This window comes from Idiotropiscis lumnitzeri, chromosome 19 (assembly GCF_059441095.1).
Source record: "Idiotropiscis lumnitzeri isolate Australia: NSW breed Sydney's pygmy pipehorse chromosome 19, RoL_Ilum_1.0, whole genome shotgun sequence".
Taxonomy (NCBI): domain Eukaryota; kingdom Metazoa; phylum Chordata; class Actinopteri; order Syngnathiformes; family Syngnathidae; genus Idiotropiscis; species Idiotropiscis lumnitzeri.
The window spans coordinates 9,807,423-9,833,437 of record NC_142409.1 but is presented as its reverse complement, the minus strand read 5'-3'; the positions used below and the strand labels follow the sequence as shown (position 1 = coordinate 9,833,437).

Genomic DNA, 26,015 nt, shown 5'->3' with positions numbered 1-26,015 from the left:
ATTTTTCATTATATGAACGTTCATAATCCATGTCCATTAATACTGTAATACAGATAAAACGCCACTCTGCCGCATTTTTGCCACCTGTCTTTCCAGTGTCTCCAAAAAGAGAGTATTTCTACTTCATTTTACTTTCATTTCATAGTGGTCAACATATTTACAATTTTGTGCCGGCAACAGTGTTGAGCCTGCAACGAATCGATTCACTTTCCTATGGGAAAAACTGCAAATGTCTCCCTCATAAAACCACTTCAAAGACATTTGGGTTTTGTCAAAGGCACGTTTTGCCTTCCTTTGGGGGAAGATAACAATTCTTGTCCGCTTTGGCTCTGCACTCTTTTTTTAATTTGCATTGTTATGGAAAACCGCTGGATTTGGACAGGCCATAATGGAGTGTGACAGCTCCCCCTTTTCACCATTTATTTGGAAGAGAAATCAAAAATCCTTGGGAAAGTAAATCCAAAGGGGATGGTGATGAATATCTTGTGTATCGCTTTCGGAAACAGCTGTATGGAGTGAATATTTAATGAGACATGACGTATGCTAATTAGTTCTACGGACAGACACAAAACCGTATGAACAAAACAAGTGATTGTATTTAATACTGTTTTTTTCCCTCCATCCTGTCAGGCCATTAATATGCTCCCAATCTTCTCCTCATCTATCTTTGCAGATATTGACCTGGTTGGTGCCACAAAATGGCTCCCTTCTCACAGTGGGAGCCCATAATGAGGCAATACAATGAGGTTTCACTTCACTGCTCACCTCTCTTTGGTTGTCTCTCGCCGTCTTTGTTGACCTTTTTTCAGCCCAGGAGGAATTTCGAGGGGGGCTGGAATTCCACTGAAGTGGACAGCTAACGAATCTTCGGATGGAAATGATGAATGACGGGGAAGAAGGATGAACATGCGCCATTTTGAAATTTCTATGAATGATCTAAAATTGTATTCAATATCTTGACTGTTTTTGAGTGTCTGACTCGGAAAAAATGTTGAATTAATTATTTAACAAATACAGGACTCCATCGATCCATTTTCTATAATGCCTGTCTTTCAACGGAAATAATGCATTTGCACAAGTGTACACACCCTTTCGGCAATGTCATTCCTTTCTCCACTTGATGTGTTCCATGGTGGAGTTAACAACTAGGGTTTTTTTTTGTAGCTGTACCCTTCTCTTGATTGGTACATTTTACAATTTGGTCGAATTTATGATGTGAAACAGTTTTAAAAAAAAACATTTGGTATCGACTCAGATTCTTTTGTTGTTTTTCGTCACCTCGCCGAGCGGGGTCGCTGTTGTTTCCTTACACGCAATGAATCACCGGGAACGGAAGCACAGCCATGTTTGCGCTTCGCTAGTTAGCAACCTAGCATCGCTGGGGGGGGACCAAGCAGCTGCGCTTGTTGTTTCTGTCGTTTCGTCTAAAGCGCTACTCATTCATATCCCCCATTTCGCCTCATCGAAATGTCGACTTTCTAAACAAATACCGAACGTTAGCCCCAGCTGTGTAGTCACACTCCTCAAACGGAAAGCGCTCACGCACCATGTCGGCCAATGACGAGGGTAAGCGGTTCTTTTCTTCCTTACGAGTGCTATGCTAACTTACCCGCGCGGCTAATGTTAGCCGTGAGCTGTTTTTTTTGTCGCCTACATACATCAAAATTGATGTTTGCTAGATAAAACCCGAGTCTCACATATGGGCGTATTGTATTTGTTTGCATTTCGCGCAGCTCACTCAGCGACTGGATGAGATGTAGCTTCGGGAAGCTAACCTAATTTACTCTTTGAGCGTCAGTGAAAACATTTTGTTCCGCGAGCGCAATAACGACCAGAAAAATTCAGGCGCAATAAATTTTTTTGATGGAACAAACTCCACCGACGTTGTTCTATTAATTCACCGTGGCCTGTTACTCGCTCCGGATCACAACAAAGTGGGACTCAATTTGCATTGATGGTGTTTTGAATAGGATGTCATCACTGTTCTACGGTTGTAAAAGTGCAATTCTAAATATAACACAAAGTTAGTAGATACAAATTAAATGTACTTTTGTGAGCGTACTTAATACAAAATGATATGGAAAACGTGGATATACAGTAATCCTGCGTTTTACAATGTACAAATTCAAGTGCAGTATTTGCGTGTTTTTTTCCCCATTCTCGGTTTCTGTGCATCTTCAAAATGCTATAAGATGCTGCTAAAACAATGGGGAGCGAAGTACATGCCGAGGAAGAGTAAGAAATCTTTTTGCAAATTATTGCAGATGTTTTCATAACTATTTACAGTTTAGTGTTGAGGCATCCATGCTGACCTTTGTGCCAATTGAGTGTTGAAATGAGTTGAGGAGCTTTATATAAACAAAAGTATTTCTTCAGCACGACTTTGTCATCTATACGCAATTACTGTACTGTATAATCTAATAGCATTGTTTCAGTGATGCATCTCGATTGAAAGACGAGCTTTATTTACCAGGGTGGCTGATTTTGCGGAATACATTTTATTTTTTTTAAAATGAGGCGGGGCTTTTGGTGTGATAAAATGTGAGCATTTAATTTTTTTGTGCCTCACTCGGATTGCATTACACATTCAACTTGACATTTTAGTCATATATTATAAAAATGGAAACCAAAAAAAAAAACACCCACCCAATTAAAGAAAATACAATTTCAGTCTCCCTTGCATGATAGTCTTTTTTTTATTTATTTTTTTTGTGGTGTAGATTATACCTTTGACGAATATGACAAGCCTGGAACGGAGCGTTCTCGAAGGAGGAGGGGAAAAGATGACGATTTAGAGAGGTAAATCAACCTTTAATTGAAAAAACAAATCATACATCACATGTTGTGTTTATTTACATTGGGAAGTAAATCAGACTGCATCGCCGCTGTGAAAAAGTAACTCTATCGTAAACCAAGGACCCTCTGTACTGCGGTTTCTGAGAAGGGTCAAAATGTACATTCTGCTTCAAATGAATTTGTATTTTCTCCTTACAAGTGATTTGGAGGAGGATTTGTTGGAAGAATTTTCACTGTCGGATAAGAAGGTAAGATGTAAAAAAAATGAATTTGCAGACAATCAGGCAATCACCATTTCTCATCATATTTTTACTTCATCCATTCCTCCCTCCCAGAATCTTTCAGAAGATGAGGACGAAGAGCTGAATGATGATCTTCTCCAGAGTGATGAGGAGGAGGAACACACAAGGTATACCAGTTCTGCAATGTTTCATTATTTTGCTTCAAATGTTTATTTTCTTACAGCGTGACAACACTGAAAGATTGTGTGATTTATTTTATTTTTTTTGTATGTTTAGCTTCAACCTACAAGGGATTGCACATGACTTCTCAGACGACCCTTTCAGCCTGGGCGCTGACAACTACGAAGATGTGGGTGCTGAGCCAGGTTACCCACAGAACCCGGCCGGTGATGTATACGCTGACAACTACACCCGGGATGACGTTCCCGAAGACCAAGTGGATTACACCGCGGATGAAGTGCTAGACATCCAAATCAATGAGCCCATCGACGGAGAATTTGAAGTGAGTTGCGTCCATCTCAATTAGTCCGCGATTCTGTCGTCCACGTGAACAAGTAGATGCCTCCCTTTTCTCAACCAGACAGAAAATGTCACTAATCTAGATTATAAACACTATTGCAAAGACAGAGCTCTTTTGAACAATGTTGCTAACCAAAACAGCAACAGTGGGCAAAGCACCTGAACAGAACAGAAATGGATAGTCCAAAAAATTGGATAGAGGCATGAAAGGCATCAGTCAGTCGGGATGGTCCATTTTTTTCACAACCAAACTCAATTTCTTGATTATTTTATCAGCAAAATTATATTAACTTTCGAGCTGACTCTTTAACTTCTAATTGTGGACTTTTGTCCTCTAATGATTCCAAGCGACTTTGGTTCCCTTTGGGTGACTCTGAGGATGAGAAATCTGTTCAGGTAAAGGGAGATATACGTCTAGGTCTGCTGTTTTTTTTTGCTCCGCTATCTCCTCCCGCCGCCAGGTAATTTCTCCATCACGCTGACAACGTTTACGCTGACGGCTTGTTTCGGCGGGAGGCGATGCTCCGCCGAGTGCCTTTGTGACCTTGGGCCATGGTATCTCTTGGCGAGTAAGGAGACGCTTTGTGCTGCCAGTCGCTGAGGTTAATGTGTGCAAGTGGGTGGGTGGCTGTTTGACGGGGGCTTTTATCCGGATCTGATAACGCGTCACGCAGGTGAAAAGATTATTGACCTTCCCGAGGACACCCCTATACACGTCCCTGGTGATTGATGGTGAGCTTCTCTTTATTTGATCCCATCCACACTAAGAGGATCAAAGATAAGCGTCGATCCGTGCGTGAATGTCCGCCACGGTCCGTTTAACCAACATGCCATGCTGTTTGGCATTTTGATGGATGTGGACAAAACTATTGGGACACCTGGCATTTAACGCTTACAAGAGGTTAAAATGGAGGAAAATATTTGGCGGCATTTAATTGTTTTCTAGCTGCAATAGCGACGTAGACCTGAGGTCTCTATTCAGTATGAGTATTTACTGTAAATGATCTGCCGGCATATACGTTTAATTGATGTCTACTTGGAAGATGACTGAGTCACCATACCCTGTGCGTGTGCGTGTGACCTCATCTTGCCTTTTTGTTTGAGGGCAGGTTTGAGCAGATGCAATGTTTTAATTACAAGCAAGTCCTACGCCACTTGAATGGTGCTCATTGTGTCGCCTTTGCCTTTGTGGGTTTGGAATGGCGAGGACATGTTGTGACGGGCACATTTTTGAGGATTTGCAAGTCATTTGGCATTAGCTAATGTTTGTGTGGCATCAAATTGCCCTCTTACAGATTCGATGCTGCGAAGTTGTTGTAATTGACATGCAGGTTAATCGTACCTTCTCTTATGTAGTGGAAGAACATTTAATTTTTCTGCCTGTCACTATACGTCTTCGGAATAGTTGGATGACCAAAGATACATTATAAGTAGGTAAAAAAAAAAAAAAAGATTATCTGTTTTTTTTGTCCCTAAAAATACCTGTGAAGTAATTTTAGTCAGGTATTGTAAAGTATTGTGGATATCTATCTTTCAATGTGTCAATTACTGCTCAGTCGTTGTGTTGTAATCCGCAGACAATTTCTGTAATGCTGGTCCTCATTAAGGTCACCAGTGAGCTATTGACAAAATATTGCCAAATTATCGTTTTCTGAGATTCTCTTCATTAACTGCAGACTGTGATGGAGATTTTTTTTTTAAAATATATATATATAAAGCTTTGCCCACATTTCTCTATATCATGTCCATCATTTACATCTCATTGACTTTCAAATGCTGTCAGGAATAGTAATGAAGCCGTGCTCCCACTGTTATGCTAATTTGCTATCGGAAGAGGGTTCGGGTGGGGTTTTACACGGCGCCTCCCGAAAATCCTCTGTATAACATTTGTTTGCTTCTCTGCAATTAGCTGTGTGTTTTTCCTATGTAGACTTATTTAGGACGGAGACAAATTCACATCTGGCAATAGGCTACAGTCACCATTTCCACACATTTTTCAACAGGACAATGAATGTCAAACCTATGAGGACGTTGAAGGATTCGAGCAGGAAGCGGCCCACGAGGACGAGAATTTGGGGGATGAGCAGCAGCAAGCAGCGGAAGTCTCTCAAGTCTTTGATAGGCAAGAGGTACAGTATATCGTAACGCAAGCATTAATAGACAAGAGCTGATTTTATGGCTCGATGATTTATGATTGAATGCTTTGACCAATCAAGGCAATACACCTGTGGTAAATGATTTGCCCCCAGCTTGAAAATGAAGCCATACCTCAAGAAGTACCAAAGGAGGACTCTGACGACGACGAGGACGAAGATGGAGATTCTGGTCGTATCCGTTTCAAGTCGGAGAGAAAGGATGCTGTTGTCGTCCGCTTGGCTGACGCTGGCAATAAGCGGAGGAATATCCCAGAAACACTTGGTAGGAAAAATGTGTTTGTAATATTCTCTAAAATGGCAATAAAGTTTAAACGAGTGCTTTTACTTCTTCAGAATTGTCAGAAAAGGCCAAGAAGGATCTCATCGAGCTTGAGCAACAAAAACGGCAAAATCGGTACGGGGGCCGAGGAGGAGGGTACGCTGGATTTGGAATGCACAACATGAGAGGCGGCCACCGCGGAAGAATGAATGACCACAGCTTCCACCCAAGAGGCAACATGGGAATGCGGGTAAAATTAAATGTCATTCCAAGTATTCTCTCTCACTTCTGGGGTGCAGGCAAACAACTTAAATCAAACACATGAACAAATTATGATGCATTGAGTAATTGAAACATTTTATAGTTGTGAGAACTTGCGTTATGTTCTGCATGACGGTGGTCCATCCTTTGCAAGTACTGCAAGTTGGGGGCACAATATGGTCAACTGACTTTTACATACATCGTATATAAATGCAGCGGTGCCTTCTACCAAATCTTCCACATTGAAATGAATGGAAAAGCCTCTAATCCGTTGCACCTTGTGCATGATAAAAACATGTCGTAATAACACAACACTCCGAACCGTGGCTCACTTCCATGAGACAAGTCTGCCCCTTCAAAACGGGTCAACTTAAACGGGCATCTAAAATGGAGCGAAAGGGGGTCATTGGAATCCTCTTTTGTATTTGGGAAAATAACAGACATGTAATTAAGACTTCATGACTGTATGAAAAGCTTTAAAGCTGGCATAGCGCCACTTGAGGCAGACATGCACTGATAAGCCACATGATTACCACCGACACAATATAAAGAAATAATCTTTGTATCGCATATTTCACCCGAACAAGGAGCATAATGCTTTGGTATTAATATAAGGGTTTAGTAATAACACATCTTATGGCATTGTTCTTTCCTTCCCCATCTCTCTCTAAAACATCACTAGTCCTCTCGAATGCCTCTCCTCCATCTTCCCCATCAGCAGCACCACCACCAACACCACCCTTTGTCCCGGCCGCGGGGACCCCACCCCTTCCAAGATCACGGGCGGCCGCACGGCCAGCAGCCCCTCCAGCCCCTCATCACGCCGCACATGACCCACCGCTCGCCGCCAATGCAGTCCCAGATGGAGGCGCCGCCGCGACTGATGGGCTCCCCGCCGCCCGGTTTTGGCCACCACCACAACCAACAGCACCACCACCACCACCATCACCATCATCAGCAGCCGCCGCCGCAGCAGCAGCAACCCCCACAACCTAAGAACATCCACATTAACCCCCATTTCAGAGGCTCAGCACCATCCACTGTGCCAGGTTGGTCTCCCAAAGTGGAAATATTGATATTGTGTCTATGCGGGGGTCAGCGAGTGCTGTAAAGATGATACATGACTACATTTATACTGCGTTAAGCACATGCAAACCAATTCCTCCTTATTATATCTACTGGCTGCCTCGGGCTTTCTGCAACGTTTTGCATTGTAAATGGACCCCACTGGATCAGCATTTTTTTTCTTCCCCCCACATGCAATTTAAAACCTTGGTGCCAGTTTCCCCCTCCTCACTGTCCGGACAGGTTGTCTGGATTAGAATGTCATTTTATCGCCGAGGTGAATGACAAGTGAATTGCTCTCCCTACCATTAATGGGTTTATCCTGACTTTTTTGGGGGGTCCGGTGACAAGCACATTTCATTCACTCTGATGGGTTTATCTAGTTTATCTGTATCGGCCCATTTAGCTCAAACCTAAGCATGTTTATTCATTCCCATATTCCTCGGATGAAATATTAATCAGCATGCCTTGTTAAGACTGTGAGGTCACATATTGTTGTAAATTACAATTTTACCTTGGACCTCCGTAATTGAGACTGTTGGAAAATTCGTTATAATGATCCCCTCCTTCCCTCTGCCAACTACCCCTCATTTTCATCCCCCCCGCCCCGTCCCCTCCTCTCTTATACACCCCCCCACCACACCTCCCTTTTCATTGCAGTGCCCTTGATGCCTCCTGCTCCGAGCCAGCCTAGGCCTGCTCTGGGTCCTCAAAGGTTCCCCGTAAGTAGCAGCTGCTCCTCGCCCTCCTTTTTGCAGCACTTTGACCACACACACCACCTCCCACCACCGCTACACACTAGCAAGCTTTCTTGTGTGAAAGTATCATTACAGCAATTAGAGCGGTCCAAGCACTCTTCAAGCCAATTTGTAAACACTGATACGAGCCGCCCGACTGGAAAGGCGCGATAGACGCTTGAGACGAGCGAAGGTGGTCGCTGCCGCGGCGGGACTTAGTTAGCGGCTCGTCATGGATGGGCTCGGGCTCAGACGGCCCATCTCAACACATAATGGAAGTCAGGTTACAGTGCCAGTTCAAAATTCCCTTTCGAGAAGTGTCCCGAAGGCATGGAGAGTGGTATTTGAGTTAATGAAACATGGTGGTATTTTCATGGAGCTCGAGGGGGTGGGTGGGCCTCTCGCCCTTTTGTACCATGTATTTATTTCGAAGCGGAATTTCACGTCAGATATGTCAAGTCTTCCTGTTTGAAAAGGAGCTTTAGTTCATTCTCAAAGGATATGACCAAGGGATGACAGCAATGCCTTTAAAGTCTTTACTCTTCCGGTAGGGAACAGCTCGCCCAATTTAGCGACCGATTCCGAGGATTCAAGTCGGACTGGCCATGACGTCTTTCCAGAAAGTGCCTTTTTTTTTTTTTTTTTTAAACACATCCAGTCGGTGGTGACATCCAGTTTTCCGCTCACGCCAATCCTTATCAAAACATAAGCATGTTTTTATTTTCCTCATGTCCAACCGGCTGCATCATTATTTTGCATTTCAGCTCCCAATGCGCCCCATTTGTGCGGTATTGATAGCACAACAGCGGGGAGCTGTTTATTTCTTTCGTCCCTCAAAATCCGCCCGTGGTGCTAGCAACGGCTTGCAAGGTTATGCAGAAAAGCGATTTGATGAAGTGCGCAGTGTCAATTCTCCAGCCCCCAATCGAATTTTGGCAGCGGTTGCCACGGACACCATTTGAAATGCACGCGTCACATCAGCCGGGAACGTCCCATTTACCAGTGGACGTGTGATTGCTCGTGATTATCATACATTATCATCCCATCAGAGCCAATTGCTAGGGGGAAGCGTGGGGGTTTGGGCTCTGGAGTTATTGAACGGAATTTTCATTAGAGTGGGTTTGAAATTCCTACTAGTTAATTATGGGGCCCAAATTAGACATTTGCTTCCACCCTGACACCCAGACATCACCATACGCTGCACATAAATGATAAAGAACACTACAGGCATGAATTTATAACAACAATCACACACTGCCTTTGTGTGCTTCTTAACTATCTATCCAAAAAAAAAAAAAAAAAGATTGCCGTGTTTTACATTGACAAGTGAGCACCCATTTTGTGCCCTGGCCCTTAGATTTGAATGGATGATTCATACAAAGCTCCACCGGAGCCAGCAAAAATAATTCATGCTCACATGGGGGATTGTTTGCTTATTTATTTATTTATTTTGGAGGTGTGAGGTTCCATGTGTGTATTTCTTCCCAACTACACTTTCTTCTGACAAGTGTTCGAAGAACTGCAGCGATTCACAAAGCCCCAAAATTTCCAGCTGGTTAAAACGTAAATAACGAGCAACCAAAATACTAAATAATGATAAAACTAAATTGTGTGATATAAATTGGTTAATTTTGTCTTTTTATTTGAATTAACATTTTTCCATGGGAAAAAAATATTTGATTGTTTTTCTTTCTAATGTAGCCTAATTTTATCCGTACATATTTACCCAAATTCCCTTGGGGAAGTATCTGGTAACTTGCCGGAAATGTTCTCCCCTTTTATTATAGTTGGGACAGCTGAATACGGTTAATTGACAGCAGAACAATAAAACCAGACACGACACAGTTCCTTAAACTAAGTCCATGTTCAGCGTTTGCATTCTTTGGGATTTTGACCCCTCATTATGATTAGTCTCGGTTATCCCTTGCCTGGCGACAGCTCGGCATCACTCACGTATTGAGCAGCCCCGTAGCCACTTTTATGGCGGATTAGAACTGAGAGGATGAGCCGCGCTATTATATGGACGCCCGAGTCCTCATTGTGAAAACCTGCCTGTCTTGACCTTTTCAAACACTTCGACGGCGCTCCCGGGGTGATTCAAACCCCCCCCCCCCCACACACACACACACACACACACACACAGCCCCCCCTTGCCTGCCCCCCCTGCCTCCCCTATCTTTAAGCCCCTTTGATTAACTTTCTGTTAAGCAACTTTTGGGAACTCGCGGTGCCATCCAGCCTTCTGACACCTCCCCAAACACGACCACGCGGCCGCAGAATGAAGATGGATTAAGCCTTGATAGCATCTTAAGTAATTCACAATGAGCTCGGAGGAGGCAAGCATCCCATTTGTGGATGTGCCACATGTTTGAATAGCAGGTTAATTTTTCAACAGAGATGAATGTTTGAAAGAACAATAGAGACGGTTATGAGAGGTAATTGAATTCCAATGAAGGATTAGATGCTTGTTATCAGCTTTTCCTCGGATGATGGATGGAAAAGTATGCAACGGGCAGAAAGCTTAAGTGCCTGAAACAATGATGAGCGCTCTTATCCCCCTTTGGAATCCTCTTGCCTTGTTAGCCTCGACTTTCAAAAGCATTATCAAGGCCCAAGTAGCATTAATGTCGGTTATACTGATTGGCATCCATGTTCAATTACAAGGACCTCCTACCCTAAACTCCTCACACTTCACTTCAACTGAGTGCAAGTACCGTATTTCTGTAAAAAAAAATTCCCCGGGTGTGTTTATTTACTCAACTGGACAGAGTAGGAGATTTATGAAATATTAAAACAATCCTCGTGCTGTATATTACAATGTTTGTAACGAAAATAAGCAACGAAAAAACTACTGTTATGGAGCAATGTAGAGAAAAAGAAGCGCTTAAAGGTTGTCAGAAAAAAAATGGTTTGCATTCGCCACAGCGTTGAAGAGAATTGGTTTACCTCCACAATTTGGAGAGACTGTTTTGGTGGGTTGATAGGTGCTGCTGTATTGTTTTAATCATCTGATCATCTCCGGCACAGTTGTTGCGAATCACTGTCTTCAGCGAAAGCCGCTATTCGCCGCAATACAGCATTTGAGTTTCCTGCGATCCTCACTGCATTCCTGTTGTTTTCCAAGGGACCGGGAGACTTCCATCAGCTCATGCCGAATAATTTTGGTCAGCCCCAGCGGCCGCCTCATCACATGGAGCCCTTCAGGAACCAGCCGCATCAAGGCCCCCAGGACAGGGAGCCCCTCTTTATGGGAGGTGAGTCCCATGCCAAGCTCGCACAAAGGTTACAATGCTTCTCCTGGCAGAGTTAATATTATTCCACATCACCTCTGGCGGTTATACCTACCGGGTGTGCCCCACGAGCTACGCTCATGTTAAATGCATGTTTGGCCATATGCTGTGCATTCATTTGAATGAACTGTTGGGAAACGGCATTAAGCACATATAGGATTTCAAATTGCTGCTTTTGTACTGTACATACAATACCGAAGTTGTGCTATTTTACTCTTTCACCTTGATACCACATTAAGCTTTGATTGCTGGCCACACACAGTACAGCTGCAGAGGGACTTACTGAAGGTTAAAAATTCTGACATCTGTGTTGTTGTTTTTGTTTTTGTCTAATGTATTTATTTATATATTAATTTTGCCTGTCATGCAGGCCCCGAACGCGGAGATCCGACAAGCTTTCCAGGGCCGCTGATGTTTGATCACCAGGGCCCCAACCCGCTCATGAACACCAACCTGCATCAGCCACAGCAAATGCCCGCTCAGGGCCACATGGGTTTTGGCCCACCAGGACCGGCCTTCGGACAGCCGAACCCGCAGGGTCCACTTGGACTGTTCTCCAGAGAGCCGCCGAGACCCGGCCTTCCACCTCCCCAAGGTCACCAGGGGCTGGTCGGCTTGAATCAACAAGGCCCCCCTCCCAACCAAACCAGGCCCTTCTTGAATCCTCGTCAGCCCTTCAGTCAGCAGGGGAGCCTTTTCCCTGCGCCACAAGCCCAATTTGGCATGCAGGTATGAATGAGAGCTTTTCATAACCAACACCTGTTAGTTTTGTGAATCTTTTTGCTCTAATAAGATCAGTTTTTATCTTCAATCATTCCTGCTCCATTCAAAGTAGTTCAACAATTCAGTTTGTGATTTTTATCGGCTTCGCACTTGATTATTTAAGTGATTGCTGTACCTGAGCACTATTTACATGAATAAACAATGCCAGCAATGATATTCAGTGCAAGTGAAGCGTAAAAGGGAAAGACTCCAGTTTTAATGCCAAATCTAGTCTGTTACGAGACATAGACAAGAGCGCCCTCTAGTGATTGAATCCCTTGTCATCATTCCCAACAGTTGTGTCACTGCACACCAATCCAACAAAAAAGTGTATATTCTTCAATAATGATCTCGTCTTAGTGGACTCTCAAATTGCCTTGGTGTGTGCATGCCATATATATATATATATTATATTTATTTATATATTTATATTTCTTTCAAAAATAATGTATTTGTTCTGCCTGTCACTGTAAGTTTATGGTGTCGATAGATGAACAAAGATATTTATTTATTTATAGTCAAATACTCAGCAACACACTTGATCATTTCACATAGTCGCTCCATGTTGATGTATAATAAGAAATAATACATAAGAACGGTCTCTTGTGATACTGCTTTAATATTGCAATTATTTTCTTCAGGGCTTGATACACGGGCCCCCTCAACCTCCAATTCCAGACTCCCTACCATCTCACCAGCCCATCCACCAACAACACCATCAGCAGCAGCCTCCCCACTTGCTGCACCACGGACAGAATCTCTTCCAGCAACAGCTGTCGCACGGCAGTCCGAGACAGTCGAGCCCCCGTCTCCAAAACCTACAACCGCGCAACATGGCCAACAGGCAAAGAATGGTGAGACACTTCTCAATCTCCATCTGTCCCTAACCTTTTTTTTTTCTGCGCACCTTGCACATATTTCATTTTCCTACCATAAATCCTTGTTGATGATTGTGAAAAAACATTAACATGATCAGTGTCTTTACGGAGATGATTATCATTAATTATTAATCAGATAATTTAACTTATTTTCAGCAAGTGTATTTCAAATGTGTGTATCCAACTCGTGTCCATTTGCATTAGTCAGTACCCAAATAGCAGCTGTTTTAAAAACTGTGCATCGCAACAAAATATTTGTTGTAAAATGAGTGTATATTTTTTCCCTTCTTTCTGCAGAACACACCTGCTTCCAAGCAAATCCACCCTCAGCGCAACAGCAACCTACGGGAGCTCCCCGTAGCACCTGGCAACGCAAACATCAGCCCCCGCCCCGCCACCTCCCTTGGCGCCCCCATTAGGCCTGTTGCCAAGGCAACGCAGGGGATGCGTCCCGTGCAGCGTGCTCCTGCGGTGCCTGGAGGTGGTAGAGGGAGAGGCCAGGTCGCTGCCAACGTCGCCCCGCAGCCCGTGGCCGCGGGCAGGACGGTAGTTCGCAAGGAAATCCCAAGCAGCACAGAACCGCAGGTCAGATTTTCAACACAAAGTACTGTGGAAGCCCCAAAATGGAACATGTTCTGGCTTCTTGTGGTGTTTTATAGCCATATCAAAATCTCAGCATTCTTGTTTTCTAACCCTCACAATGTACAAACAAATACATGATTATGCGTAAGTAATGAGTCTCATTGACTCTCTTTGCACCGGTCGCATCAGTCAAGCAAATTAGCGTGCTGGAAAGCGACTCCTATTTATTCAAAACCTAATCATATGGTCGCTAATGACAGCAGCCTCTTTCCATTGGGGGGGGACCGATCAATACGATTGCTTTATCATCTCGGGTTTTAACTCCGTCTGATTACATTTCAATGTCACGCCCTCTCCTGCACTCCATGGTAATGGTTGCACCTTTTGTATTCCCCCTCCCCCCGCACAACACAGGACCCGGATGAGGATGAAGAGACCCGGCAGTACCGTCTGAAGATCGAAGAGCAGAAGCGCCTCCGAGAGGAGATCCTGAGGAGGAAAGAGCTGAGACGGCAGTTGCAGGCCGGCGTCAGGAAGAAAGAGCTACTGGACAGGATCAACACCCCGACTCCAACACAAAGCCAACACGTACCAACACAGCAACCGACGGCCCAACAAAACCAGCCGGCACCGCCGGCGCCGCAGCTCCTGCGGCCGCCTGCACCACAGCAGCCGCTAGCACAACGACAGCCTCCGCAGCTGCAACAGCAGCGACAACGACCACCCCAGCAACCATTCAATCCGCTGTTGGGTAATCCCAACGGCGCGGCTCCGGTGCAAACGCCTCGTCCCAATGTCAAGTCGCGCTTGCAAATGGGAAAGGGAAATAGCCAGCAGCCACAGACTCTCAGGCCCGGTCCGGACCAGCAGTGGAGGCAGCCCCCGCAAAGCCCCCTGCCACAGCAGCAGCAGCAGCAGAGAAGGACAAGCGGGCCGCCGAATGTAAACAAACCCAGCGCCCCCAACCAGTTTTCTCAGATCTCCCTAAAAAACATCCCTGTGACTTCCGCGCTGGGGCCTGGCCAGCCCCAGGCTCAAGGACTTAAACCTGGGGCTAAGAGAACGGTGATGCAGCGGGCTAAGCTCGCTGACGGCGAAGGCCAGCAGGTGCCGCAAAAAGTGGTCAAACTTTCCGGCGCGGTGAGCAAAGCTTTTCACATCATTTCATCGCTTATGTTATACTTTTTGGGGATATTTACAAGCGCACATCGACAAGGTGTGTAGAAATACTTTGCCCTTGCATACTGCCCCCTCATGTTTCAAAATGAGGTCAATGAGAATAGAGAAAAAGCCTGCAATTCGTGGGGGATAGGGAACGCGTCACGGCTTGAATTTTTCAATACTTTTGGGAGGCCAGAACAAATTTTCATTCATTTCAGTGTGGATGTTGCAACATTAGACAAAATGATGACGTTCTCAATTACAAACTCACAGACACTAAAAAACAAAATAGTGAAAAACAGTCACATATTTTCTGTCTGTAAATCTAAATTTAGAATAAAAAAATCGTAATTTTATTTATCAGATATGATTTTAATTGATTGCCCGATTAATCGATTATCTGTACTTCACTGTGCCAAATGTTGAAACTGGCATCGCCCCAAAATATTAGTATCGGTCGGGCCCTTGTAGCTCTTTGCAATATACAACATTGTGTCCGAACGGCAGATTTCTTGAAACGCACTTTATGTAAGTTTACCCGATACAGCCGTTAATTGCACTTCCTGTCTCTATTTTATCTTAAAGATAGCTAACCTGTGAGGTGGATATGAGGGCATCTGTGTGTCATTTTGGCAAAATTGATCTCTTCCTCCTGAAAGATTGGGGAGCTGATATTTAGGACGCTGCGTCTTAACGAAGTCGTGTGACATTTATCTGCAAAGTTGGGGGACACCTCATCACTGCTCTCAAAGGTTGACATCCTCTTATAAGGGCAACTTTGAAAAGTGTGGGGGTTGCGTGGAGTGACAGTAACTAGAATAAACCCCACCAGCATCAGTGCTACTTGCCATTTTCTGCTCTCTTGATAAGTTACTGCCTTTCCTTTAATTACCCAGCAATCTTTATTGAAAAATGACAAAAGGCAAGCATGTAAAACACTCATACTGATGTTTGAAATAAGGCCCCCTCACCCCCAACTCCCCTCCCGAAGGATCGCGCTGGCTGCAGATGAAGATAACCGGGTGTCAATGCCTTAATGGAAACCTGCGACGCGGCTATCAGACGCGTCGCATCTTTGAGGGGTGGGGATAACGAGAGATGGAAACCGCGAAAAGATTCTCTCTCTTCCTCATTGTTCCGCTGTCATCAACCAGAGCTTGACAATGTTATCTGCGCCCCCCCCCCCCCCTTCCCCCCCGTCATTCCTCCGTCACTTCCCCCATCGAGCCGTCCCTCAGGTGCGAGGCAACAAAGGAACGCCAACCCAAGACCCTCGTAATTAATCTTTGCCGCTTGAAAAAGCAAGGAGGCGGAGGCGCGGGGGGTTTGTAGCATAATACCTATGCTAAGAAAGTTGCCACTTTTGAGGATTTGGATTTGTATGGCTTAGGCAAACTGATAAGAGGCAAAGTATATTTTCATCATGGATAATACAAAGCATCGCAAGACACAAAGGAGGAGGAGGAGGTGGCGGGGATGTGAAGGGGGATGGGGTACACATCCAGCTGCTGTCGTTCCAGTGTAATGCAGCTTAGTATTTGATGGGCGCGATCGGGAGCCGTGATTTCTATAAGGGGGATTAATCCATTTACTCTCTACTGAGGAGGGGTGGGGGGGGGCAAGTCGCAGATATCGCCTCTTTTCTTCCCGCGTATTGATCTGTCACATCTCGCTGCAGAGTCTCGCGCACGAGACGACCTTCAATTCCTCCCCACGCGTCAAAGCTGCGACTTTATTTGATAATGAGACCATCACCTTGCCTAGTAGATCGTTACTCAGCGCCGTCTCAAGCTTCGTTTACGAAGAGAATACGGCGCGTTAAGTCATTTACATACATGCGCTGCTCTCCATTTACAAATTCTTTTTTTTTTTAAAGATTTTTTATGGGACCGATGGCTGGCTTTTTGCGGAAAAATTCACCCATTCGTTAATTTTTTTTTGTGCTACTTGTGTGACGCCCGAAGATGCCACAAAATGGCGCCAAATCCCTTTCTTGGGCGTTGCTATGAAGCAAGCGTGTTGAAATGATGCAACTTGAGAAAAGTTTGGTATGTGAGCAAGGAGCTAAATTTAACGTGGTTGCATTTTTGTTTGAACTCTAGCCACCTGGAAGCTATTTTAAGCGATTAGGTTGACATTTTAAAGTGTTGTGATGTATAGTTGAGTCTTTTTTTTAATAGAAGCAATTCTAAGCTGTTTTGGGAGGTGGTGTCAATTCCTTGCTCTTATGGCAAGGCTGCATCCTTTCCTGGTTCTGTTTTTGTGCAATTTCTAAACAATTGAGTTGTCATGCATTGCCTTGCAGCCTGGAAAGGGCCCGGAGGCCACGGCGTTCCCGATCCAGCAGCAGACGCATCAAGCAGGCGCCTGGCCAGACAACCCTCTGAGGAAGTGTGTCCAAAGGAAAGTCACCGTGGGGGGGCAACAGCTGCACAGTGCGGGCGTGATCCAACAAGTGGGCCGAGGGGGCATCGGCAACCCGCAGCAGAACAGGGTATGTCCTCAAGTCCTCGGGAACAATGGCGATGTCTGTAATGCCGAACAAAACGGGTGTTAGGACACCTCGGCACGCTTAGTCGCAACATTTTCTATTTTTTTTTTTTTTTTTGCTTCTGAATCGTGGAATGCAAAGAGAATTTTTAATGCCACTGAATTTGATGGATTCATTTCATTATTGAAAGAGAAGGGTTCCGATCTTAACACAATCCCGCCATTACAGCTACATTACGTCGTACGGTGGTAGTCATGAGACGAGACAGCGTGCCAGGTGTATTGACAAGCAGAAAGCAACGTTTCACGGGTGGGGGCGACATCAGGTCCCCTGGCCTCTCTGCACGCCTGTCGCCACCAGGCTGCCGTCACACTCGTTGATGCTGACAGGCTAAGGCAGCCACCGTAACACAATGCTCGCCCCCTCCCCCCACGCTCATCTTCCTGTGCATCTCACGGAATATACCTCTCACTCACGGGCCCGTCGTATGAAGACGTGCCAAAGCGTGTGCGGCATGTGCTGACATTGATGTTCTCTGTAGAAATATGATAAGTCAATCACAGGAAAGTCAGCCATGTCTGAGGTGCGCGAAGAAAGCACCGACTATCTCCATTAGGGATCACCGTAGCTCTACTCCACGCTGTTGGATTTGACGATTGAAACGTCAGAGCGCCTGAGATGAAAGCCTTTGACTGACATTAACCCCTCCCGGGTGTCTGTCGCAGGTCGTCGTGTCCGGCCGTGGAAGAGGGGGCGCTCACGTGGGTCGAGGCGGTCCGATGGGCGCCCGACAAGGCCCGAGGGTTGGCGAGAATCAACGGCGCACCGTCACCATCGAGGGCCTCTCGTCCTCCACCACTGACGTGCAGCTGCAGAGCCTTTTAAGATCCATTGGCCCAATCGAGGTACCTGTTTTGACAGGATGTATCAGCATTTTCTATCATAAAGCTGTACATAGACTGACACTTGGCGTTTATAAATGGGAACCACTAAAATCTTAGACCTGTGTTACAGCACATTCACTAATGACATTTTCCAGCCTGGTCTCACAGCGCCCCCTATTGCTCAGATTCATTCTCTCCACATCCACCACTTACCTCATCTCTTTCCCTTCTCAGCCCTTTGCTCTGCCCTCTTGCGTTGCTGGGCAGAGTCTATTTTTAAGCAATCCCCATTTTCGACACCCCTCTAATTTTTTGTCATTTTATTGCAGATGTTCAGAATGATCCCACAGCAAAGGAAAGCAATCGCCACCTTTTCAAGTCCCCAACATGCCGCAAGTTTTCAAATGAGCTTCCATAGGTAATTCACTTTCTTTCCTTCGTGTTAGTACAGTGGAACCTCCACAGTCCGTTTGGCCACATTTTAGGGAAACTTTGCCCTGACTAGCATGTACATTTTGTAAGACGTCAGCGGGCCTCTCTCGATGTAATATCAGCCAAGCTTAAAGTGCAGTTTGCTTTTCGTCACTCTTAACGAAGGACCAAAGGGAGGTAAGTGATCAAGAGTGTGACATAAAAAGATAAATTATGATGAAATTAGTGTAATGTAAGCAGCCCGATTTTAAATCCGCAAGCTCTGTCATGTCCAAAGTCCCTTTAACCAGTGTCAGTCAGTTGCCGTGGTGATAACCGAGCAGTAGTCTTGGTTCACTTTAGCATCATTTAGCACAGATATCGATGTGATTCAGGTAACTTTCTACTTCCTGTTTGTTCGACTCCCATCGGCTTGACAGAACGCCTGTCCTGGGCTGGTGTGAACAGGACTTTGATTTGGAACTTTTGAATCCATCCAGTTTGTGACGTTTGACACAAATGAGTATTGAGTTGGGCTGGGTGACATGGTCTTCAAAATAAACCCAAAAAAATGTATTTAGTTTTATTATTTATTTTTGAAAATCTGAGTTCTTATTTTAATTGGTTACTCTCCCATGGCTTATGGATAAAGCAAATTACAATGACATCATCATTCCTTCACCGAAGAAGTGAAAATGAGAATTTCCTCCACAAAATGTTCCTTTTGTCAAAACGTCCGTAAACAAAATCCTTAAATTAAAATGTTAACGCCTCGATAATTGAACGTCATAAAATTGCTCCGTTAGTTTATATTTCTGTGCCACCTCCAGTTCTCTCATTGACATTTCCCATGCAAAGTTTTGACGCGTCTCAAACCTCTGAAAAATATTTGAATCTTGGAAGTCTACACCTCGAGTGAGAAGCTTTCAAATTGTCTCTAAATTGCGGCTTTTGCAACACATTGCCACCGCATCTTTTGAGTTGACTGCAATTGCCTTCCGTGAAAATGATTCCACACGTCTGTTTCTTCGCAAGAAAAAAAAAAGAGCCGAGTCACTGTTTTGAAAAATAGTCACGAGCAGTGTCGGGAAAGTTGCTAAAAGTTTTTGTTTTTTAACATTCCAATGGTTAAACTCGATTGCGTCATCGGTGTTTGACTTTGGAGGTTCCACTACCGCTGCAACGCATGCACGCCACATGCGTGATTATTCCCTGGCTTTGTGGTCCCATGCCCCTGGCAAGTCCCTAAACATGATTGTTACGCTCACCACACAGGCACATGATTGATTTGTCCCACATTGACGTGAAGCTGATTGACGGATGAGGGAACTCAAGGAGCTCCACCGTTCGACCCCCCCTCGTGCCACCGCTCGATGTAGTGGCCCGCCCCCCCACACCGCCACACTCACAATCTCCAAACCTTGCCGTACGATGCGTTGCTTCTGCCATTTTGGGGTCAGTCAGCGATCATGTCTGCACGCAGGTGTCGTCCTTGGAACTTGGAACTTGGAACAATCAGACACTACACAAGCATGCCCACTTCCGTGTAGTTTTTTTTTTTTTTTTTTTTTGTAGACACTGGATAATGGTTGTTCCCCTACGTCATAACCTGAAATTTGCATTTATGAAATGCACTCAGTCTTTCTGGCGGGGGTTGTAGTATTCCGTGCTCCGCTGTAGGTGGCGGAATTGCATGACTTATTTGAAATGGCTGGGCCAACATCAGCGTTCTGTACTAAATGGCTCTTGAACTCGAAGCGCTCAACTCGTCGCATGTGGCGCTGATCAGTTGACCAAGAGCTTCTTTTAACAGACTTTCCACGCAGATATGATAGCTTTGTGTGATATATCTTTTAGTTGCTCAGAAAGGAACCGTCATGAATTGATACTTTTTTTAAATTGGCTAGTTGGTTGTTGGTTTGTGGACGGTGTTTCTTTTCTTTTGTTTTTATGATTTTTAGGATGGATATAAGCAAATGGGATGTTGGCTTTTTGTATTTGTGTGCGTTGGCGTCCTCCTCTCATAAGTCGAAACAAATGGAAGAATTCCGACGGTCGGTTGACTTAACGAAGCACGGTGAATAGTTGAGTGGCCTCCATTTGTGGAGGTACATTGCGAGTCAGAATAAATTGGTTTATAATGAACGGCCATCGGGAAGCTTGAGGGATCCGCTGGAAACGTCACCTTGTTGCACTTTTTAACATTGATGCTCCCGTCACATCATTTAAGGCTCTGAACAGTACTGTCGGGTTTCTGAGTTCTCTCAAATACTAATTTACGGAACATTCAATCGCAATTTTATTACATAGCCTTGACGTAAGTGTTCGATGAAAGTTGAGGGGGCAACCATTATCCGTGTCGAAATTTGATGTACATACAGGACTTGGTCCGACACAGGCGCTTTGTTTTGCGTTGTTAATTTGTGTGCTGTATCACGTTGAAGGCATTTTTATGTCAAATGTCCAAGCGTAAATATCTTTTACTATTAGTTTGTGTCTAAAGGAAAAATGATGACCGCATTTCTGTTCGTGAGTTTGGGGGGCAAAAAAAAAATAAAATAAAAGGATTGCTTGAGGGGAAAATAAAAAAGATGGCCAATATAACCGTGAACGAGCGGGTATGTGAAGCCGGTTGAACTTTAGCGTGTGTGACGTCTATGTTTGTGCTGCGTTTTAGCAGGTCGATGTCATATATTTGTGTTCTCTCGCATGTGTTTTCCATATTCCACGTTGCACTTTTTGGGGGTCATCCTCATCTCAGCGAGGACACTTTGACCTCCTGACAAGTACTACCTCCCAATTTATAAAGGAAGTTCCACTGAATGTACCAAATTAATAGTCAACGAAATGCTAGCGAGAGGTGAAGGATTTTATGAACAATTAATCTCCCAACAGATTTGTTCAGGGTTGGTAAAAAGTGAAGATGGAGAATTTTGACACTTCTTTTGTACGTTACACACAGGAAGCGAGCTGTAAATTCCGTCCGTCAATGTTCTATTTTTTTTTCAGTGTGATTCTGTAATCAGGGCTAATAGTAGGGGATGATTTTAAACATTAAAAATAAAAAAATATGACCAATGATTTGTAACATAAGTAAGGACACACGGCAAAGCGGGATACACACGCACCGATAATTGGACGAAATTTGTGCATTTTCACTCTGTTGTCAGTCAAGTCAGTGCAACCTCGATTATTGAATGCCTCTAAATATATTTTAACCTGAATAATTGACCCGTGGTGTGGGATGTTGTGACTGTTTTCCCCTTCCCAGTCCATTTTGAAAACCCAAAACTATCATAAATGTTAATGTTTGACTGAGCCGCGTGAAGTTAGCTACAACATAGACCGGACGCCTTTTAGTGCATTTCTTCTTCTTTGGGGGATTATCTCGCCGTCTGGATTCCGTGCAGCTGCGTGTGGTGTTGGTCACCTGGAGTACGCCACGCTCAATATGAATACTTCAAAACGCGTCTTTCTCGTCATGTGTTGGCATCATGTTCAAAATCGGTCCGTGTGTATCTCGTTTTAATGATTGTAAAGTCACGATTGCGCACTGGGCGGCAGGAATGTTGCTCGTCCCGGCATCCAGTCGGTAAATGACGTCTTGTCACTTTGCTCCTCCCTGTGTGAACGTACTTTGAGGAAAAAGTTAACGAAGAATTGATTGGCTTGAATAATTTAGTGGTATTTCCCCCCTCTTTGAGTTCCCAAAACACACCAAAAAGCCTTAATCCAAGTGTAGCGTAGTCAAGGGTAGAATGAGCACCACAATTGATTTGTGGATCGTGCATGTGAAACTTGACTTGTGTATGTTGTACATTTGTTGCCATGAACTGATGCCTTTTTACTTTTTTTAAAATTATTATTATCCTTTCTATTCCCTTTGATTTGAGTTGAACAGACATTGCAAAGGTTCTTTTTGTTTCTTTGTTCTTCTGTTCAATGTTTGTGCTAAATCCAGTGGATTTTTCTTCCGTATTTTTTGACCAAGTACTGACGATGCCAGTCATAGGAGTTCATGCAACATTAGCTCTTGTAATGTGCCGTAACAGATTCACATTGAATCTTCTTGTACCTTCTTTATTAAGGTATTTATTTATTTTTTTACAAATGATGCACTTTATTTTATTTTTTTTGTATAGATGTTTCACTCACTTGAGCAGCGAAATGATACCTCATAAGGTTTTTGAAACCAACTAATTTCAAATTTGCACTGTTTGCTTTTATCTGCATTGTGCTTTAACACTTTTTTTTACAGGACCATTTGATGATCTGGAAGCATTTGGCTGAAATATTAATCAGTTTTCATTTCCTTAGGTCCCTGTGCCTGACCGATCCTCATCCTGTCGGCCTTTGAGATTCAGTATTGCCTCATATAGTGGCCCAAACTCTGAATAGACTCCTCCCCTTTTTTGTCCTTTGGGGGGTAACTGAAATTACTTGGGTCCTAACGGTGTTGCTAACCAAATAAGCAGCACCTGTTGAAGCATGTAGGCCAGGAGTTTACCAACTCCGGTCCTTGAGGGCGCTTCTCCTGCATGTTTTAGATGTCTCCCTCCTCCATCACGCCTGATTCAAATGATTTATTTTGGTTATTATCAGGTTTCTCCACATCTCGCTGATGAGCTGATTATTTGATTCAGGCGTGTTGGAAGAGCGAGACATCTAAAACATGCACAATAAGGGCCCTCGTGTGCCGGAGTTGGTAACCCCTGATGTCTCTCAGGTGAATTAGTGACATAAATCAAACCTACCTTAAGCCACTACATGAGGAATTACTGGAGTCGTTAAATGCAGCGTTCATGTAATTGTTTAACAATTTAACAATCATGATTTAACTATGGGTCCATTGCACCCTTTTTTTTTCCCCCATTTAAAACCTGCTAGAAGATGCACTAAACGAGCGAGTCTGAAGCGTTTGTTCGTCTTATGTAATGTATGTTAAAACGAGGCTAGGGAACATCTGTCGAATTGTTTCGGAAATTTACGGCGAGCAATTGTAGAATTGTGTTAACAGTTAAAACTATGAGTATACCACAAACTATGATGCCAAAACACTATTTTAAACTAATCACTGCTTGTGCATATGATGGAGCATGTGCAAAACGTTTTTTCTTCATCATTATTCCGTAAAATTAACTGGCTTACAATTGATTTGATTTTTTAAAATAATGGAATAAAAAAAAATTGCGCGTACAATCAGCAGCTCTCCACTAACAACCCAAGCAAACTCCACTTCCTTGACAGTTCAGTGCTGGTGCCATCTTCTGGCAGCTTAGAGCATTACAGATACCGCACAAAAATGTATTTATTGTTTTTGAGAAGCTTAATGAACAATAGGTTTCAAAAATATCCACGAATGGGTCAGTTTTCAAATGAATCAGCGGCGGTTACTGCACTTCTTTTTCTTCCAATGAACATCCTAAATATGATTTCAAAGCTTCACTTTTAGAAAGCTTCATTTAAATGTAAGCCGAGCATGGTGGTTTGTTTTCATTTTCTCTCTTGAACTTGTTGTGACCACTTGCGGCCACTGATGTGGCAATTTCCTGATCCGTAATCTCACCTTTCCCCCCCCTCAGCTTCTGGAAGCTTTTTGCCGTCTTAACCGTAACACTTCTTTCACAGCAAAGCTCCGCGACACCTGATGTGAATCAACGGTGCACTTTTTAGTCTTTCACTGCTTCACGTTTCTTTTTCCTCACACGTTCCTCTCCCTTTTCCTTGACGGTGGCCTTGCTCATTAAAGACTTGTGTATCGAGCAGGGTGGCCCCGCCCCGGATCGCCACACTGGATATGGAGCAGACTGCTTTACTCTAAAAGCTACTTGTACACTTCTCATAAGAGTTCTTGACGCACTTTTTGACATTCGGCGTTGTAGTGGTTGGATTTTTTTTCTTCTCCTCTCTCTTTTTGTGAAACATGACAAACTGCACTTATTGCCTGGTGTAGATGACTCACTTTGTGGAGAATCCAACTTGAGTTTGGAAGCAAAACTGTTGCTGAGCCGGTTTAACGTGTGTTCAAACTGATGTTTTGACATGAAAAACAACCAAATCAATGTGCATTTTTTTTTTTATCAGATGTACTCAAAGATGTCTATTTTTTTTTAAAGAATATTAAAGACATGGAATTGTCCAGTTTGAGATCACAAAGTGGAAACAAAAGAATTAAAACTCTTTAACACGTGAAGATTCTCATGGCAATCATTTATTTTTTTTATGTTTCTTATTGGTTTGTGCTGTGCTCAAGACTTTGATAGAATTTTAAATGCTATTATCCAATAGCATATGGGAGGTTCCTACAATAAAATGGTTGGCACTGGTCCTAGTCTGCATTTTTCTGGGCATTTAGAGACTCGTCTATAATTTTATTACTTTGTTTTGTCTTTTCTCACACACAAAAAAGTCATTTTAATGCAAGGGGGAAATATGGTCAAAAGCAAATTTTAATCCGAGAATTTGTCGCTGATTTCAGAAATTTCTTTTTCGAGCATATTTGTTATTTTTAAAGCTTGTGCAATGTGAATTTTTCCATGCGTAGTCTACTATATTGGACATTTCAGAAAATAATTCCAAATGTCACCGAACCTAACCATGAATTCATAAATATTACTAGATATAGAAACTATATCACATATGATATTAAAGTTGTTTCTTTTTTATTACGAAGAAAACTTTATGGGCCTGAAAGAAAAACAAATGCATCTGGAAAAGTTTACTTGCATCTCCAGTCAACAAAATTTTACTGAAGTTTTTAGTCTGTAAAATGTTCTTGTGCATCTTGTGTAATGTTCCCCTAACATTAAATTTATGATTTTTTTTGGTACTATCAAAATTTTTAAAAGGTATCGTCGTATGATGACGCTGTCAACCGGCCCGGTGTGATGATCAAGTCGACTTTATGGTCGTAAGTGTTGCATCGCTGTATCTAAGGAATTTAAAGCATGCACTTTATCATTGCTGATTTGCTTTATGACGCATTATCACTCAAAAGGGGTTGTTGCAACACAAGATAAAACACGCTCTATTTCTTCGTCGTCCCCAAAAAAGGTGTACCGACAATTTTTTTCCAAGACAATCTCTTAAAAAAAAAAAAAAATCTCCCAAAATTTGGTGCATTCATTTAAGTGAATGCATTACGGACCCATGCCCAAAATTTCAGGTTCTCTTACTCTGAAATTTGGCCAAATGAGCCCCAATTAGAAGTCGGTAGGTACTCTTGACAGGTGGGCGGCATCTTGACGAATGTTCGCTGAAAAGATTTTGTGGCAGACCGCAGAAATCCAGCATTCCGATGATATTAGCAAGTCGTCAAGGTCCTGAAGTTGCAAAGCAGCCCCTGAAAAAAAACATGTTTGACTGACTATGGGATAATATTGACTTGAAGATCTGAAACATTTAAGTTTGAGAAACTTTTTTTTCCCCTCAGCCACGATACACAAAAGAGGTATCCATCTTATGCGACATCTACCCGGCATGTCGGCGGCGGAGCAAACGTTGCCGGGAGGAGAAAAAGCA

General features: G+C 43.6%; 1 protein-coding gene across 3 annotated transcripts; it reads left to right on the top strand.

Moving 5' to 3' along the window:
• Positions 1-1,300: 1,300 nt before the first annotated feature.
• Positions 1,301-24,687, top strand: rbm33a (RNA binding motif protein 33a). 3 transcript variants are annotated; one of them, XM_088282622.1, is made up of 19 exons: positions 1,301-1,566; positions 2,721-2,799; positions 2,996-3,044; positions 3,132-3,205; positions 3,315-3,540; positions 5,561-5,686; positions 5,807-5,975; positions 6,047-6,222; positions 6,955-7,282; positions 7,959-8,020; positions 11,160-11,289; positions 11,696-12,054; positions 12,729-12,941; positions 13,263-13,550; positions 13,962-14,687; positions 17,014-17,202; positions 17,925-18,104; positions 18,413-18,501; positions 19,770-24,687. In XM_088282622.1, exons 1-19 carry the CDS (start codon positions 1,548-1,550, stop codon positions 19,816-19,818), a joined length of 3,531 nt encoding a protein of 1,176 aa, XP_088138748.1. In that variant the 5' UTR covers positions 1,301-1,547; the 3' UTR covers positions 19,819-24,687. The 3 variants fall into 3 exon arrangements, with proteins under 3 accessions (XP_088138748.1, XP_088138747.1, XP_088138745.1); XM_088282621.1 differs by having other exon boundaries at positions 6,952-7,282; XM_088282619.1 differs by having other exon boundaries at positions 1,302-1,566; positions 6,916-7,282.
• Positions 24,688-26,015: the final 1,328 nt, after the last annotated feature.

Bases quoted from the DNA above. Each gene is read 5' to 3' on its own strand.
- rbm33a (XM_088282619.1), top strand. The intron at 3,206-3,314 runs GTATACCAGTTC...TTGTATGTTTAG, and splicing joins GAGGAGGAGGAACACACAAG to CTTCAACCTACAAGGGATTG. The intron at 12,055-12,728 runs GTATGAATGAGA...TATTTTCTTCAG, and splicing joins AAGCCCAATTTGGCATGCAG to GGCTTGATACACGGGCCCCC.